This window comes from Musca vetustissima, unplaced genomic scaffold (genome assembly GCF_032173495.1).
Source record: "Musca vetustissima isolate MV318-11 ecotype Yass unplaced genomic scaffold, APGP_CSIRO_Mvet_v1 utg38036, whole genome shotgun sequence".
NCBI lineage: Eukaryota > Metazoa > Arthropoda > Insecta > Diptera > Muscidae > Musca > Musca vetustissima.
In genome coordinates, this window is record NW_026874353.1 from 3,606 (window position 1) to 22,731 (window position 19,126).

Genomic DNA, 19,126 nt, shown 5'->3' on the forward strand with positions numbered 1-19,126 from the left:
TCCGAAGGGAAGGCCACAAATTCGATGGAAAGATCAAGTGAAAGACAACATTTGGAAAAGCTGCGACGCGCCCTGAAATATTTGTTAAGCTCGGCTTATGGAACAAATATTCTGTCTCTAGCCAGCTAAGTATGTAAGTAAGTAATATAGAAAACCTTTAAGCCTCAATCATCCCATTTCCAATATTTTTCGCCACCTTTTTCAACTGAAGTGGCGGTAGTTTGGCACACTTTATCTGCAAGTCTTCTGTCCCATTGCAGATATTTTTAAGGCACTAATCACATTTGCAACTGATATGGTTTTTATTTCGACTTGCCACAGGTTGTTTACAACCCAAATAAGGATCCCGCTTAAGTATTTTATGTTCAGAGGATTCCTAAAGGGTAAAGGATTTCTTCCTTTGTCAGTTTTTTTTATATAAAAGTCCCGCTACATTTTTGGTACTTCGATGGTCCTATTCACCGTCTTCAACCGTTAGGGCTATAATTAGGCATTCAGGTTGTCACAGGAATTTTAAATATTTCAGAAGTTGTAACCCTATTTAAACCATATACAAATATGTTGTAAAAGCCACAGTTATGGACCAATAGTCACGAATTTGTGCATGTAAGACGGGTTCTGGCCAGAGAAGATCCCTATTGTTTTCGGTTAATATAAATATGGACCATAAATATTTTCGTTTTTGGACGCTCTAGATACCATAATTATGACCCGAACTTTATGAGAGAAAGAGGGATCTGACCAAGAAACACGCATGGCTCTTTTCAAGATAATCGGTCAATATTTACACCCAGACTTTAGTAGACCGGAGAAGTCGATATTATATCCACGAGGCGTGGTTGAGTTATACGTAAATATTTAATAGCATCTACGCTGATCGCTTTGAAATTTCACATGAAGTTCCGGTTATGTTCAAGGACGAAACTTTAAGTTTCGGAGATGTTGAGATGATATTTAGGTAGTGCAATGAACCCAAAACTTCATTTTTGTCAGATTTTCTATTCGTTCTATGGGCCATTATTAAACATTTTTTACACGGCGAAGGGGATCTGACCAAATACTTTGAATGGCTGTTTATTCCGAGGGTCAAATCAACCAAAACTTAAAGTGACCAAATTTGAATTTTATTGCGTAAATATTTACCTCGGGAAAACGAGATTTGGAAAATATGTCAGGATAAGAAAGTGGGGTTTATGCAAACCATTTTCCCATCAATATATAAGCCTATAATTGTACATACATTTAGCAAGATAATGGTAAAACGTGGACGACCACAACTTTGTTGGCAAATTCGATATTGCAAACTATCTGATTTTTCAAAAATATATTTCAAAGAAGTGATGATTGCTGAATTTCCAGCAAATATTGCTACTATGAAGCGGAATGGCATTCATGCTTGCTTTCCTGTGAAAACCAATTCGAAAGCAAATTATAAAATTTTAGAATGATATTAGTATTTAATATGGACTTTTTATTTTATTTGGGATACGAATAAGGTGACCTCGTCCTCCCTCATATATATATGACAATTGAGAATATATGTCAGAGTGTGTGTGTTAGTTTCTTTCATGAAAACGAACGAACAATGTTTAGCTCAATGATATTGTTATTTTTCTTCTTCTTCCTTTCTGGTGGCGATGAAATTTTGGCGAACGTGCGAGCGTTAACGAAATGTTAAAACTTTCAAAAAACGTTAACCTACGCAATAATAACCCCAACGGGGGCCAATTGCAGAGCACAAAACAAGAAATGAAAGTAGAACAAGAAATAAGTAGAGAAAAAATTTGAAACCGAAAACGTAACTAAACTGAACTGAAAAAAAATATACAAAACTTACTTTTATAAAAATTCTACTTTTCTTATCATTGGCTTTTAGAAGTTTCCGGGCCGTGTTGGTTTTGGTTTTCTTGTTTTTTTGACTGTTCACCGAAGCCGGAGCCTGAGTTGCCGGGGGAACGATGCTCGCAGCAGTTGTGGAGATGGCGGTGGACTTAACATTTGAACCACCAGCGCTCTTGTTGGATTTTGGTTGGAGTTGTTTTTCTTGTCGTTGTTCGATGTTGGTGGTTTTTATGTTTTTAGCATTTCCGTTATCCGGCTGCCAGTTTATAGTTTTATAAACGTTCAACGTTTATATTTTGTTTCCCAAAATTTTTTGTTTTTGTTGGTGTTGTTATTTGTTGATTTTTTGGGGGGTATTTTTTGGGGAAATACACAAGAGCCCCGTGAAACAGAAAAATAACAAAAAAATTTGTTACAAAATTGTAACGAACATTTCATTACAATGTTAGAAGGACGATGTCGACGACGAAATGTGAAGGTATTTTTATTTTTTTCGCCATGGGGTTGTTGACGTTTGGTCGGTTGGTTTGGAGAAGGATGGTGATTGTTACACCGCCATCGTAGTTGCAAAAAGGTTTATTGTTTTTCCATTGTGAAAATTGTTTCCCCACCCGCAGCATGATGTTGTTGTTGTTTGTTTGGTTCGTTGGTTGGCATCAAGCGGTTTGATTGTGCCCAAGCAATGCGCCAATATTTGCAACAACCCCATCGTGTTTTTCCCAAGGATATAAAGGTGATTTTTGTTTCCAAAAAACCAAGATGTAAGCAAAAACAATTTTGTGTGTTTTTTTCAAAACGATTTAAGCATTGTTGCCAGTTGAGTTTTTAGTTTTTGTTTGTTTTTTGGTTGGTTGAATATGTCAAGGTGTTGTTGTAATTTTTTCCCCCAACCATTTGAAGTTGTAGTTATTTTTTTTTCGTGTGTATTTCACAAGAATTACAATTTTAGTTTATTGGTTTTTTTATTTCACCATTGTTATATAATTGAAAATTGTTTCGTTCGGTGCAAAATTTGAAGCGTTTATTGGTTGTTAGGTTAGTTGATTGGTTGGTCGTTTTCGATTTTGTGGGTAAAGGGGGGAATATTTTTGTTGTAGTTTTTCGTTTTTTTTTTCATTGGGAATAAAAATATTAAAAGAAATAGAAGAACAAAAATATAAGAGAAAATTGAATTAGAATTTCGTTACGAAATTTGGTATTCATTTTTTGTCGTTTTTATTTGTCATTAAATGAAATGGCAAAATAAATTCGCTTAATTGCATTGTCTGATATTGAAATGAGAATTAAATTAAATTCAATGATATTTTAAAGGAGTTAAAGGGAGTATTTTTGGTTTATTTGATATTCAACAACAACCAGGAATTTTATTCAGAAGCCAATCAATTTTACAACCGATTTAAGTTTTTTTTTAATTTTGGAATTTTGACAATAGACCAACAAAAACATATTTTATATATAAGAGAATCAGAATAAGTAGACAAAAATAAATCTCATATAGAAAGAGTAAGAGTTTCTTACACGAGCGTTTATTCCAGACTAGTATATTTTATAATTTGTATCAATATTCTACTTAGAATCCGGCACTAGCAACGGAATATGAAAATATTTCTACTACAGTCAATTTTTTCACATACCAAGAACCCAAAATATAAAAAAAAAATCACTTCTGTCGGATATGAGTTAAGGAGCATAAAAAGTTTCAGGATGAGGCCATGTCAAAACATAGATTTATTTTGATTTTTTTTTTTTTTGCAAATTAGATTTTTTACCAATCATGAACCCCAATTAATTAAAAGCCTTTTCGGGAAATTTGTATGATTGTCAAAAATTGCTATGTGCTGATTAATAAAATGGGCCTAAAACCATGAATTTAGCTATACACAAACAAGGTTGTAATTTCTGGGTTTTGGAGGCTAACAGAAAAAATTATATATACTAGTCACCATATAAAAGTTCGACCATAAGGTCGAGGGTATATAAATTTTTTCATTCCGTTCGCAACATCCCGAAATGTTCATCGGAGGCCCCACCGGAGGCCCTCTATATTTGGTATTCTGTGGATTTTTGAAACATTTTCCAACCGAATTGCCTGTAATTTAGTATTTTGCGTGAATAATACATATCTGTAAATAAATTGTTGAATTGGGCCCAATGGGGTATATAACGTTACCCCCCAATATTCGGTATTTTGGGGATTGGCTGTAATTTTTGGTTCGATTCGATTTTTCGATTCTTATTGAATAACACATATTCATACCAAAAATATAACTGAAACCCCAGTATTCGATATTTCGAGTATTTTGTACACGTTTTTAAACCTCTCATTGTATAGCACATTTTGGACAAGTTTTTCTACCGAATTACTAGTTTGGTGTTTTGTAGTCTCATGAGCTGTCAAACTTCACTGCCAAAAAATATCACTGTCGACTTTATTATAGTCCCATATAATGGTAGATATTTTGAGCATATATATAATCTTGGTTTCACGTATTTTTCGGTTTATTCAAGATCCTGTCATTGCGTGAGTTTTCTCCTAGGAGCCGAATTTGTACTATTTCGATTTGTAAAATTTTGACACATTGTTTGAGAGGTATCACAAGATGTGGACCCATTGGCCCACATACCCAACATGGCATTTGGTACGCTGTCTTAAGTTTGCATAAAAACGAATACAAATCCATCAAATTTTGCGTTTGTTTACATTTTGGAAGAAATATTACGATATGCAAAATTTGGATAAAAATAGTTACGCATTTCGACAGATGTCATGCACTAGAGAAACAGACAAACGGAATGACACTTCTTATGCGATTCCTTATTGTCTGAAATGAATTTGGGTCAAAGAAACATCTGGACATAAATCGTCATATCGTCGAGACACATTTTCATTGTATATCCACATATTAATATTAATGTTGAGGGTATACCGTGAATGTTATAATTCATCTAAGAAATCTTTTTATCTTATATTTTTTTACAAAATGTTTGCTTCAGATAAGTTTCTTTCCAAATGCTTCATAAAATCCACTACATTTCAAATTATTTATCAGAAATAAGTTGAACATACTTTCCGAAGGGAGAAATTTTAAGGAGTAAGCGGAGCAGGAATGCGGGTCCAATGATTGGAACCTCAGCATCCTGTGTCCCTTGCACAGAAAATATACCAGACGATATGTGCCAACTATGTAAGAATAAGTCTCCTTCCCATCGCATATAAAGTGCTATCCAGAGTGCTGTGTGAACGACTGAAGACAATGGTCAATGACATTATTGGACCATACCAATGCGGCTTCAGACTTCGCAAATCCACCATTGATCAGATTTTCACTCTGCGCCAAATCCTGGTAAAGACCCACATATTCGTCGACTATAAAGCCGCCTTCGACAGCCTTATCCGTTCAGAGTTTTTAAAGCCATATCTGCGTTCGGCATTCCTGCCACAATAATACGGCTATGCAGTATAACTTTAACTGGCACAAGATTAATAGTTAAATTCGAAAAGGACCTCTCGTAGCCCTTTTATATCGAACAAGGAAAAGGTCATACGAGAGGCAAATGTGAACAGAAATAGCATTCTGTATAATATAATGGGTCGAACATTGCGAGCGGTAACAGTTCACTTTGAACAAATTGAGTAGTCTGCCAAATTGGGTCTGACAGTAAATGGCGAGAAGACCAAGCTGATGGTATCAACTCGCAAAACTCGTACCAACTGGGGAACTTGAAAACTACATATTCGAGGTAGTCAAAGATTTTATATACCTTGGTACCGCCATACATAAAACTAATGACACCAGTTTTGAAATCCGGAGAAGATGTAGGTAGTTTAAAAACAAGGCCAGCTCCCGCCAGACCAAACTCATACTCTACAAAACGCTGATAATACATGTGCTGGTGTATGGATCTGAAGCATGAGTACTTACGCAAGCAGATGAGACAGGTCTTGGAGTGTTTGAGAGAAAATTTCTCTGAAACACCTATGGCCGATCAGCGTTGACGGTGTATATTGCCGTCAAATGAATCATGAGCTTTACTATCTATTCTCGGTATTGTCTGACGTATCGAGCTGCAGCGACTACGTTGGCTAGGTCGTGTTATGCGAATGGATAAAGATGCCCCAGCTCATAAGGAATATAAAAGGGGCCCATCTAAGGGTTCACGCAGAAGGGGAAGACCACGAATTAGATAGAACAAGCAAGTGAAAAACAAATTGGAAATACTGCGCAAAAGATCGACGCGAGTTGAACCAACGACTGTGAGTCTAAACAAATTTAAGTTATTTAATAACCAGTAAGGAAAGTAGTAAAGTCGGACTGGGCCGACTATATGCAACCCTTCGCCATTTAGGGAATATTCGACTTATATAACTTTAATGCTACCGTCTTTTCGGAACATTGACATGAAATTAAAAATGCGATCTAAATCTATAAGTAAACCAACTAACATCAGTCCTTACACATGCCATTCTGCAACATGAATAGGTCGAAATTATATATGGAAGCTATGATTAGTTATAATAATAAGCTAGATTAATTTATATTAATTTCAGTACGTTTTGCCAATCGGCCTAGCTATGGGTCTTTAGTGCACCATTTACTTATATGTAAATCTGAACCAATTTCAAGAAAACTTGACAAACGAAAGGTTATAGTTATAGCTTCAGTTCATTGTACAAAATTGTGTGCGGGTCGGCCAATCTTTGGGTCTTTAGTCCACAATATGCATTACATCAGACAAAAATATATATTCGAGTTATATCTAAATATGAACCGATTTTCACGAAACTTAGCACACATCATTCTGGACCCCATTCAGTACCCTATGCCAAATTTCGTGAAAATCGATAGATATATAAGGACCTTGGAGACCTATTTACCTTAAAACGGACGAAAATATATATGGAATCTGACCATTTACATAAAATCAGACAAAACTATACATGGAAGCTATATCTAAATCTGAACCGATTTTTACGAAACTTAGCACACATCATTCTGGGCCTAATTCAGTACTCTATGCCAAATTTCATGCAAATCGAATGATATATAGGGACTGCACCATTTATCTTAAATCGGACGAAACTATATATGGGAGATATATCTAAATCTTATACGATAATCTCGAAACTTGGCACACATCATGCTGGACCTAATTAAGTACACTGTGGCAAATTTCGTGCAAATCAAATGATATATAGCGACTTTGATACACAATTTACCTTAAATCGGACGAAACTATATATGGAAGCTATATCTAAATCTGAACCGATTTTCTCGAAACTTGGCGCACATCATGCTGCACCCAATTCAGTATACTATGCCAAAAAAATTGGACGAAAATATATATGGGAGCTATATCTAAATCTGAACCGATTTTTCCCAATTTCAATACGGTTCGTCCTTGGGCCAAATAAGTGACTGGTGCCAAATTTCATCCACATCGGATCATAACTACGACCTGTACTTTGTTTACAATTTAACATCTACAGTCGGACAAACAAACAGACAGACAGGCGGACGGACATGCATATATCGACTCAGAAAGTGATTCTATACATATTCTCAAAAGGAACCATGTGTCTATTTCGTTTCCTTTTGCCTGTTACAAACATATGCACAATACCCGGTACCACAGTGTGGTGAAGGGTATAAAAATAAAAAACCAACTTTTTCTGTGATGTTCTGATCATAATCGATCCCTATAATGGCCAGAAATTGATCTAAATTTTGTTACATAGTGTAATTTACGTCCCCTTGCAACATTCTGAATTTTTGCAAAGTAATTGCCGTTTCATATAACCATTAAATCAAATATGAATTAAAGAGCACAATCACACACACACACAGAACCAAACGTTTGAGTTTTTTCTTCAATTTTATATTAGTTATCCTTATAGAAAATTGCAGTATTTTTGTTCTAGTTTTTCATGTATCTCCTACCTAAATGTGTGTGCGCTTTTTTACAAAAAGATTATATAAATTACTGCAACATATGTTGTTTGGGGAAATAGAAGAAACATTCTTCTTTTTTATCTGTTGTACAAATGGTGCCCTGTGTGGCACAAGAGGAAATCAAATGGGATTATCTCTTTATGTAGTAGTTTTACACAAAAACAAAATACTGAACACGGAGAACAAGAAGAAGATGACAACGACGAAAATACCAAATGATGATGCATAATGGCTCAACAATTTATGACAAAAAACGTCAACTTTAACAGCAGCAACTATGTTCTTTAGTTTCACAAAATAGCTGCAACAGCAGCAGCAAACACCACCACCAACAACAAAAGGTAATACAACATTGTTGTGTCATTGTTGTTATGCGGAAATTTTTATCAAATTTTCCTTTATTGTTGTTGCTGCCGTTGCTGCTATTTAAGAGCGATTACCCCCCTTTTAACTTTGCGTTTAACTCAGCTGCAAAATTTATATAATGAAACAAAAGGAAAACTTTCCATTTTGTGTTTTTGTTGCCGTTGTTGTTTTGTCATTTGGATTTTGTCTATTGTTTCTCGGTGGGGAAGAGGTGGGAGAGAGAATGCAAGAGTGTTACAAACGAAAAACAATGTATCACAACAATGTATGTATATGTGTAAGCTAACAACAAAAACAACAACATACTTTCACTTCCCATAAACGTAAGTGAGAGATCCTTGGTGATAATACATACAGACATACACGCACTCACATCCATCTACACACACACACAATAAGTGGCTGAGCTAAGTTGTCTCATTGTTGTGAACAGGAAACATGTGTTTCATTCTCGTTTTGTTTTCTTCGTCCTGCTTGTAGTCATAAAATTATCCTTACATAGTAGAACGTTAATTTAATGTGATAACTTTGTATAGGTAAAGAGTACATGTGTGTGTGTGCGTACTCGTTTCTTGGTATCTGTTCAATGGAATTATTTAATGGCTGTATTGTTTTTAGTTTTGTTTTTCTTTCAAATAATGTGATTATCAAATATAAATTAGTTTTTATCCAATTCGTTAAATTTTTTTCTTAACATAATGAACTTTCATTAAAGTTAAGAGTTTTTTTATTACAAATTTATAGAATTAGTGCAAAAACGGGCAATATGTAAATCTATTGTTAATATTATAAAGTTTGTTTGATAACTTAAAATCCAAAGCTTATTTTTTAATTTTAGTGTTTGTAAAGAAGTTCCTTCCATATGAAATATTCAAATGCTTTAGGATTTTGTTGACTTTATAGACTCCACATAAGTTGCGTATGACGCATTATTTTGGATGATTATCCGACATCTTAAAACTCATGGACCATTATTGAGCTTCAACCCGAAACGCATAACTTATTTTGAAGCCTTCCGAATAAATCATTGTGTAATATTTCAGACACATTATTTTATTCTTCTCGCCTGTTCGTTTTCGGAAAGAGAGAAGGCACAATATTGGCCACTGTAGGTACCAAAAAAGAAATTAGTTTAGACCTAAACAATATTAAAGGATTTTTATACCGTAGGGAGGAAAGTTTATTAAATTTTTCATCGTGATTGAAACTCCCTGAAATATTCTTATAATATAAGATATCTTATAATCACAAGAGAGCTCGCAATATTAAACATATAACTAGGATGTTTTATATTGAAAATGCTATAGCCCCCATAAAATGGTAATCCCAATTTTTGTGTATTTTAAGGTATTATTCGAATTTTCGACAGAAAGGTCTGTAGATGTGAATTCTGGTTTTCAGATGGTGACATATCTATTCAAAAAATGATCAATATATCCATTATCTGTTCACAATAGTTTATATAAAAAAAATCAAATTTTTAGTCGATTTTGCAGAAGTCAGTAAAAGACGAAAGTCGATTTTGAACAGTTTTGACAAAATCGAAAGATCGAAAAGTCGACTTTTTAGTCAAAGGCAAAGATCGAAAAGTCAAAAAATTGCGCTCGACTACGTATCCCTAGTTGTAATTTGACATTTCGGGGTTTTGGAGGCTGACATACATATTTTTTGTATTTTGAAAGTTTCTGACACAATTTTCCATAAATCGGACTGTTATCTGGCATTTTGAGTTATTGGAGTGTAATCCATTTTGAAGGTTTTCTACCGACGGGACTGTAATTTGCAATTTTCTGTATATAATATAAATATATATATAAGTTTTGCTCTGGCATTGCTATACTCCTAGAATAGTTGGCATTGGAAATAAGGTATATCAGCCAACGTTTTGGTATAGCCCCCATGTAACGGTATCCCCAAATATTCGGTATTGTGGAGATTTTTAATCCGAATATTGGGTGTCAAATCTTCCTATCGGAAATTGTCAATATTGGTCAACTTTTTAGGGTAGCTCTCATTTTTCGGTATTTTGGGTGTTTAGATGTTTTTCAACAGAATCAGTTGTAATTTGGTATTTTTGATTTACCTTTTCTAACAAATTTGCCTTCTTATATATGTTTCGGGATAGCCCCCATATAATGGTTTATCAAAATCCCTATATTCTGTATTTTGATGGGTTTGGGCACATGTTTCTACTTAATTTATTATTTTGGGTTATGGTATGGTAGTAAAACCTCCTACTAAAATTATCGATATAGGTTCACATTTTAGGGAAGCCCCCATATAACACTACAACCCAAAGATCGGTCATTTGGGAGCAATTTCATGTTTCAGGTAGCCCCCATCTAATGGCAACCCTCCCTATTCGATTTTTTTGGGCATGTTTGTCAACTGAATTCGCTCTAATTTAATTTACCAATTTCTTATGGGGTATCTTGTTAACAAAAATGATCAATTTGATTTTACAAAAGAACGGTGCCATCCCGTTTCTGATATTTTGAAGACTTTAGACACATTTCCAACGATGGGGCTGCAATTTGGTAGTAATGGTTTTGGAAGGCTGTCATATAGGCAAATCTGTGCATTGCATATATAGGTCTAAGCTTTGATATAACCAAACATATAAGCTTCGATTCTTTTTCGATATTGAAAAATTTTTAGCCAAATTTTCTCATGGAAGTGGCAATAATTTGATATGTCGGATTCCTGGCAAATAAAACATAAATTTAAAAAGTCCCGTTAAATTTTGCAAGTAGGGTGTCAGTAATTTGAAACAGGTCATGAACAACCTACTATCACATAACACCATAACATAGTCCATATTAAAATTTTGAGGACATAAATAATTCGGCTCGGTCGAACTTAAAGACGTTTTCACATGTTTTCACTAAAGTAGCTGTAATTTGGTGTTTCGGATTCAGGGAGTTTCAAAACTCGTATTGCCTTGGAGGTACCAATTTCTGATTTGTTCGAACTTAACGAAGGTTTGTTTTTCGTAAGAAAGTGGCTGTTATTTGGTATTTCGGATTCATGTCGAATCCACGAGAGATCCAAAATGTATATAAGTAAATTAATTAATTGTAATTTATTTTTTTGCAATTAATTAGTTGTAATTTAGTATTTAATTTACTCAAATTAGAAACAAAATACATGCATTAATTTCACGACCCCTACCGATGTAATGGCCTTAACGTCATTTTTGCCAAAGCGGTAGAGTTGGAGTGCATGCATCGATTAATTTCCATATTCTGATTTCTTATGTCTTTGTAACGGAAGGGAATTTATAAAGAATATTGACGTCCTCCAAATGAATTTTAAATAATATTTTTGAAGAAACAGCGGAAACAGTTTGGTGTTCAAAATATTTGTTTAATATTTAGTTTCAAAAAGGATCACATAGCTTCCGTTTTTTAATGTGAAATGCGGTTCCCAATGTTGGGCTAACGTTTTGTAGTGGGTTTCTCATGTTGTATTTATAATTGTCGCTTAAGTCTTAACAACATTTTGTCCATCGTGTGATTAAGGTTGTATGGTATAATCACTTTGTCTCCGATTCCAACAAATTGAAGGCAATATACATACTGATTAAATATTAAATCTGGCGCCTATCGTGGGGCTAACGTTTAATGTATTTTGTATAGAATAATTTATTGACCAATAAATTAAGTCTTCCTGTAAAATTATTAAAGCTAACAACTGAATAAGTTACCATCAGCCGTAACTCTAAAGGGGGTTTATACAATTTGGTACAATAAAATGTGCCTAATCGAAATATTGATTTTAGATTCCAAATTTCTTTTGACCAAATCCATTTCAGAAAATTTGGAGTCGAATTGGCAATATCCGCCTGGTATGGTGGCACGCATAATAACCTTCGAAATATTTCATCCAAACCTAAATTCATTTCGTCGGTAAAGTCATCAAAGTCACTGGTACACCACAGATTGCTAACTGTTGGATTAAAACGTCCACATTTTATAAATCGATTGATGAATCATATGTGTTTCAAACTTGCATATAGTCCTAAGCTTACAACCAAATTATTTTGTATTAGAGTTGGAAATTTAACATTCATTTAAAGTTTCCTGGCACCTTCCGAATTTGTAAATTAATAGATTTTTTTTAAATATTTTTTTTTTGCGTTTCAGAGCGTTTCATTTTAGATTTTATTAAAGAGGAGGGAAAAGTCTTGACCCTTGCTAATTTTTTAAACATATAATTTATAAACAACAAATGCCTCTACAGCCTCTTTTACCCTTTCCACCTCTCTCTCTCTCTCTCTCTTTGAATTTAAGTTAAGCACATTAAATTAGCAAAACAACACAAACAGGAAGTATAAAAATATACACATTTTGAAAATAATCTTCAGGCTGTTGCTTGAATTTTTTGACAGTTATTTGTATTATGTATATAAAGTATGCCTCCGTTTCCGGCATTAGCAGCAGCTGATGTAATGCCCATCCCACAACAAATAACAAAATCATTATAAGACACGAATGACAGGCTCACGCTACACACTCAATCGCACAGCGTGTTTCGTACAAATGGTAAAAATAAATTAGAGCACAAAGCAAATGCCATAACAGCACAAAACAAACAATTTCTGTCAGAAAATGTTTTAAATTATAAATAGGTTTATGTAAAGAATTGGCGTTGTTGTTGGTTCTGCTACTGCTGTTGTTGTTTGCTATTAGTGGGATTTGTCAGTTGTTTGTTGGTGTGAGAGCGAGTTTAAGCAAATTTAGCTTTTTCATGTGTGAAATATTACCCCAAAAGGTTATCCTAATATATATGGTATGATATAGAAACAACCGACACACATACAAACAAACATACATGCCAACATACACATACCAATATAAATGCGCTTAATGTCATTGCTTTGCATAAAGCCGCCACAACTAATAGTCTTATTTATATTTGAATGTGTGTCGCACACACATAGACATACACAGTTAGCTATAGACACACACACATATATGTGTGTGTATGTTTGTGTATTTATGGTAAAAATGTGTTTGATATGCTTAGCACAGATTGGCCCATCAAAATTCATGTAACTTCCGTTCTGTCGTTGGCTTGTTTGCTCGCTCGTTTATTCATTCGTTTGCTCGTTACGTGCATATTTTGCGCTTAACTAATTTTGTTTGTATAATGCATCAGTATTAGTTAGAGGGGGGCTTTTTTAGTGATATTCGCGCCCAACAAAAACAACTACAGCAACCAAAAAGGGCTACATTATTTATGTATGGCAGGGATTAGGGGAACAAACCAAAGAAAACATACACACACATGCAAACATAGCAACTCTAAGTGACTTGTAACATTGGCCTCAACTCTGGCCCACTTCCCTCCACTCTTCTCTCTCTCTATCTAGTGTTATGAAACAAAGTTTGTTTTTTTCGAACCACAAAGAAAATTAAGCTTAACTCCTCATGTTTGTTAAAGGTCTCCACACAATTACAAACAAGCGCGCACAAACACATACATACAGAGTTAATATATGTATGTATTTTTCTATACCTATATGTAGGGGGTGAGCTTTTGATTTAGTTGCGTACGCGTGTGTGTGTTTTTTGTTACTAGGGATAAGCATTAATATTCACAATTTAAGGCTGTTAGCATGGTAATGTAAATAATATGGGTGAATTGGAAAAGGACATAAGTAACATTTTTTTCGGATGTTGCTATGAAACCATTACAATCATCTGTTTTGATAGGAAGCGTGGCGCCCAACATGTGGTATTTTTGTAAACAATACATGGAATTAGGAGGGGGTGTGTGAATCAGTGGTGGTTCATTAATAGAATTTTTCTAAACGCAACATAATTGGAGATGTGATCTGAAGAAGTAAATCTTAAAAATTTTACTTTAAGAGCTGTAGTGAACAATATGGATTGAATTATATTTTAGGGCGATTTATTTCTAAGGTGGATATCAGTAGGAATTTAGAGCTATTAAATTGCTTTGATATAAAATATGGCGCCCAACTTGAGACTAACGCAGTTTAGAGATTTGCTTATATAAAATAAATTCTAGACATAGAGTATCCAAAAAAGGATTAGACTTGAAAAAAGTGAATCTTAAAAATTTTATCAGGGCCAATGCCTATTGGAATATATTCTAAGGTAATTTTTTTCCTCGGGCAGTTTTCAGCAGGAATATAGAGTTTTAAAATTGCGTTGATATGAAATATGGTGTCCAACATTCGGATGATGTTTTATAGGGATTTACTTATAAATAATGCATTTTAGACAGACATTTTCACTGGAGACCCAGTAAAGCATATAGGTTTTTGAGCATAATAAACTTCTGTGTCGATCTAAGCACGATTTGGTTGATGTTACTATGGAACAAATACACTACCATGCAATATGATATTGTAGATATAAATCGGAAATGTGCCGCCCAACATGTGGTATATTCCATAATAATACATTACAGAATGAATTGTAGAACGAAATATTCAGTGGAGACCGAATAAAGTATATATTCTTAAACAAAATAAAATTCTATATCGGTTTTAAAACACCTCCAAATATTAGGGATTTTGGAAATTTTCGTCAGGTTTTTTCAACTGCATTGATTATAATTTCCCAGTTGTTCAAAAAATATGAATTATCTGCTTTTATATAGTTATATAGCTAGTTACTTAGTGATCTAGTTACTTTATACTCCAAAAAGGAACACAAAATAGACTATTGGATTCATTTGTCGATTGAAAAAGTTATCTAGGCATAACATACCAATTCAGTAGTTACTGGTAATGCAGAGGGTAATGAATTGACTATTTTATAGATTACCGGTGGAAATATTAACAATCAATATTCCTCTCTTCAAAATAATTTCTCGAAGGCAAAACAAAACAGAACAATTGCTTTGTCATTTGTTTAGACTTTTTTGTAATTTTCGGAATTTTAAAAGCAAATGTCGATGTTTTCTTCAAAAATGAATAAAAATCAATATCCGAACGAAATACAGATGATATATCAGAGGTATGTTTTGATATTGTAACACATTACAGACCAATGTAATCCTTCTACAGGCTTCATTTCCAGATTTTCTATAGATATCGACCTTTCAGAAGGCCCCACAGATTGAGAGCATACATAAGCAATACAAATTCTGTAAACATTTAACAGCAAAACGGGAAGAGGTATCGCTCAATAGAGTTCCTCAACGCATCATTAAATGTCCAAGACTACCGATGTTCTCTAGGCAAGTTTTCGATAACAAAAAGGACATTATGTAGGACTTCTATCTTCAGTTGTTTCTAAATTGTCTATTTCAGATACATCTTATCAACAGGGAGACTTATTTGAAAAGCACTAGACAGAAAAAAGAAGCGCGTATTGAGACTTTCAGATGGATCAAAAAATATACATATACGTATACAATACTCTATTATTTATCTTTGTAGAGAATAAATTTTAAGGGTATCCCACATACTACAGTTCCTCCCAAATGTCGTATTTGGTGGGGGTTACAACCAATTGACTGTAATTTTTGATTCTCATTGAGCAAAAAATCCTCCTTGGTCCAAGTGTCGGCGTAGCCCCCATATAAATTGGCATCAGTTTAGGGATTTTGGGACGTTTGGCTACCGAATTGGTTCTAATTATGCATTTTAAGTTCTTTGTGTTTGTCAAATCATTCTACCACAAAAATTATTACAATCGAATCACATTTTTGTATATCCATTATTTGTATTTCAGTGTTGAAGGTCCTACCACAATTTTAATAGTCTACACATCAATGTCTATGTACTAGACCCAAATTTTGGTTTACTGATCGTAATATATCAACTAGCTGAGTCTATCTGGCCATGTGTGTCCGTCCAACTGTCAATTATGATTTGTAAACACGATAAAGGCAATAGTTATGGGCCAATCTTCACGAAATTTAGCATGAAGGACTGATTCTGACCAATGAAGACCCTATTTTTTTTTGGTAATATTCGGTTAATATGAAATATGAAATGTTTTTAGTCGATCTAGAAGCCACAATTATTACCCGAACATCACGAAATTTTACACAGAGAAAGGGATCTGCTCACAGAATTAGCAAGACGGTTTTGATGAAAATCGGTCAATATTTAGCGGGTAAAATGGACCCAGATTTCTGTGCGAAAAAATTTGCATTCTATGGCGTATATATTTACTCCTGGAGGACATATATCCGAGCAGTTTATAGTATATCCAAGAGGAGTTGTTGATTTTTAAATTTATACCAATTATGTGTACTCCGATGTGGGAATCACACAGGTGTCTACCTATTTTGATATGATAAATATTTCCATTACCAGATTAGAAATTGAAATTGATGTTGCGCGGATCGCTATAGAAATATGAAAGAAGTTCACGGTTTAGTCAAGGGCGACACCTACAAATTTTGGTGATGATCAGATAATATTTAGGAAATGGGATTGATCTATAGCCTTATTATTATATGGTTACCTAGTTGCTGTAGAGGCCTCTATTGTAAGCCGAACATCACAAAGGAATCTGAACAACTTCTGATTTAAGAAGTAATTTAAGGCCTAATTTTCGGCATTTTAGAGGTTTTGACCGCATTTATCCACCGGAAAGAGTTGTGATTAATTATGAAATGATTCTGACCCTTTTTCGATGTTATGATGGTTTCAGGCGTATTTTCTAATCGAAAAGGCTTTAATTTGACATTTCGAGGTTTTGGAGGTTGGCACACATTTGCACAGAAAATGATCCCTACAGGTCATTGTTTTGTCTAGGCCCCCAAATATGAAGCTTCAGCTCATTTTTGACATTTTTAAGGTTAGCTTCATTTCCCCAAAGAAATAGCCGTATTTGTCGGAGATATATTTTTGCAGAAAAACAAATAATGCATACAGGTCGTCCATATTTTTTTGCAAATTTCCGTTATTTTTAAGGTTTTAATCGCATTTTTCCAACGAAGAAGCCTTATTTCGAGTTATTTTTTTAAGCAGAAGTTAATATTTAGTCGCAGGTTTACATTAAAAATGTCCTGCCTCAAAGGGTTCTTGAAGGTTAAAAAACATATCTTCAAAATATTGAAAATACAGTCCTTAACCTATGCAAAGCAACCGTACTGCATCAGTTTGGGTATTTTTACTTCGAATTGATTGTAATTTTGTCTTTTTGGAATTTTGAAGGTAATAAACATTTTTGCAGGAAGTTTTCATTATAAGTCCAAGGTTTGATGTAGGTCCCGCTCTATATATAATATATAGCATAAACAATCTAGTAGCACACGTCGGAATAACACCAAATGTTGAAGGGTATAAAAAATTCGGAACGATCGAATAAAAATACGTATTTATATGCTTCAAAATAAACGCCCAACATGGGTCTAAGAATATAGTTCAAAGTAATTATATTGTTCCTGATCTGAAATGTGTTGTTTGGTATGGCTGCTGTTAAAATTCCATATTAACCTACAACCAACAAGAACATAGTCCATCTATGTTGGTACCGACCGCTTTAAAGGATTATGAATGCACCCCATATGTTAGAGGTTTGGAAGAGAAAACAATCATCGTGGGCCAAGTCCGGTGAATCACCGATACGTGAGCTGGTGTGTTAGCATGTTGCAAAATCAGTAACGGGCCTTAACACAATTCTGAACGCTTCTTACAAATTGCTTTGAGCGAACAGAGCATAAATGGAAGGTAGTATTCCTAATTGACCGCCAATTGCAGTAACACCATTGCAGTCGAAGGAAGCTATAAGCAAACCTTCACACCTGATCTAACTTGACTCTCCGGGACGTTTCTATTGGGATGACTGGACATTGTTTTAAATGTCATATTATGCTATAGTTAGAAATGGCGCCCAAAGTGAGATTATTGTTATTTTTTTACATTGAAATGATTTTCTGGGCTTCATTTCAAGTGGAAACTGTATTGCCAGAGACTACTTCCCATAAAATTCTCGTCAGTCTCCTTTTAATTTGTAATTTATCTGATAACCCACTTCCCATTTTGAGCAGCTAATATAAATATGAAAACACACATATTAGTACTACGAAGTTCATCGAAGTTTTCACAAACAACATTGAAGTTGTTTTTTGTTCTGTTTTTATTTTTTTGCCTCCACAATAATATATAATAATTTTCTCTTTTTTACGGTTATAGTTCTGTACTTGATATTGTTAGAAAAAAAATAGTTTTTTATTGGTGCTGCCGCTGTTGTTGTTTTGAAAACAGTTGTTTCTCCTTCTTCTTATTTTGATTTATAACACGAGAGTTAGTTATTTTTTTCTTTCGTTCTTCATGCAACATTTACGTCAAACAGCAAAAAGCCTTTGGCAAACTAAGTTCGTGTATTTACTTTGTGTGTGTGGGGGTGTATGGAGAATAGTGGAGGGGTAAACTGAGCTATTGAATTCATATGAGTAGCGGGCTATTGTATTGCAAGTTTGTTTGGAACAAGTGAGTGGTTGGGGTTTTTTTTTCGCAAGGATTACTTTGTTATTTTGTGTGTCTGTTCTTTTTTGCTTGGGAATTTATCAGCAACTATAAATGGCTCAAGGTCTTGTGGGGGTTAATTTGCTAGGGGAATCGTTTGGGGCGCAGAATTTTTCGGAGGTCTTCATTAGGAGTTATATGTGGAAAATAAATATTAACTTGGGGGTTTAAAACAGAATATGTTTGTAGACAAAATTTTCCGTGTCAAAAAATATATGTTTCTCTATAAAGAAAATATAGCCTACGTCCCATGCAAATCTTTACCACACCGAGAAAATTTAAATAAAAATGTTATAAAAAATGGAGAAGAGAAATTAGATTTCTAGGAGTTAAAAAAATTAAAAAACAAAATCTAAATTGATGTTTTTTTTCTATCGAAAAAAATTCTTAGGAAAAATTCTCTGAGACAGATGACCATTTTTTTTCTATACAAATTAATTGTTCTGAAAATCAGGAGGATAGAGGGCAAGCAGTTGATGACAGATTTGTATAAATTGGAAAAAAA

At 34.1% G+C, this 19,126-nt stretch overlaps 1 protein-coding gene across 1 annotated transcript in view; it reads right to left on the minus strand.

The window, feature by feature from the left end:
- Positions 1 to 1,837: 1,837 nt before the first annotated feature.
- The window catches only part of LOC133333077 (protein turtle-like), a gene marked incomplete at its 3' end in the record, with an annotated part of 114,062 nt that continues 96,773 nt past the window's right edge, over positions 1,838 to 19,126 (minus strand). The window contains exon 6 of the mRNA XM_061541412.1: positions 1,838 to 2,098. Coding sequence (XP_061397396.1) covers positions 1,838 to 2,098 — 261 coding nt within the window. The remainder of the gene's footprint in view (positions 2,099 to 19,126) is intronic.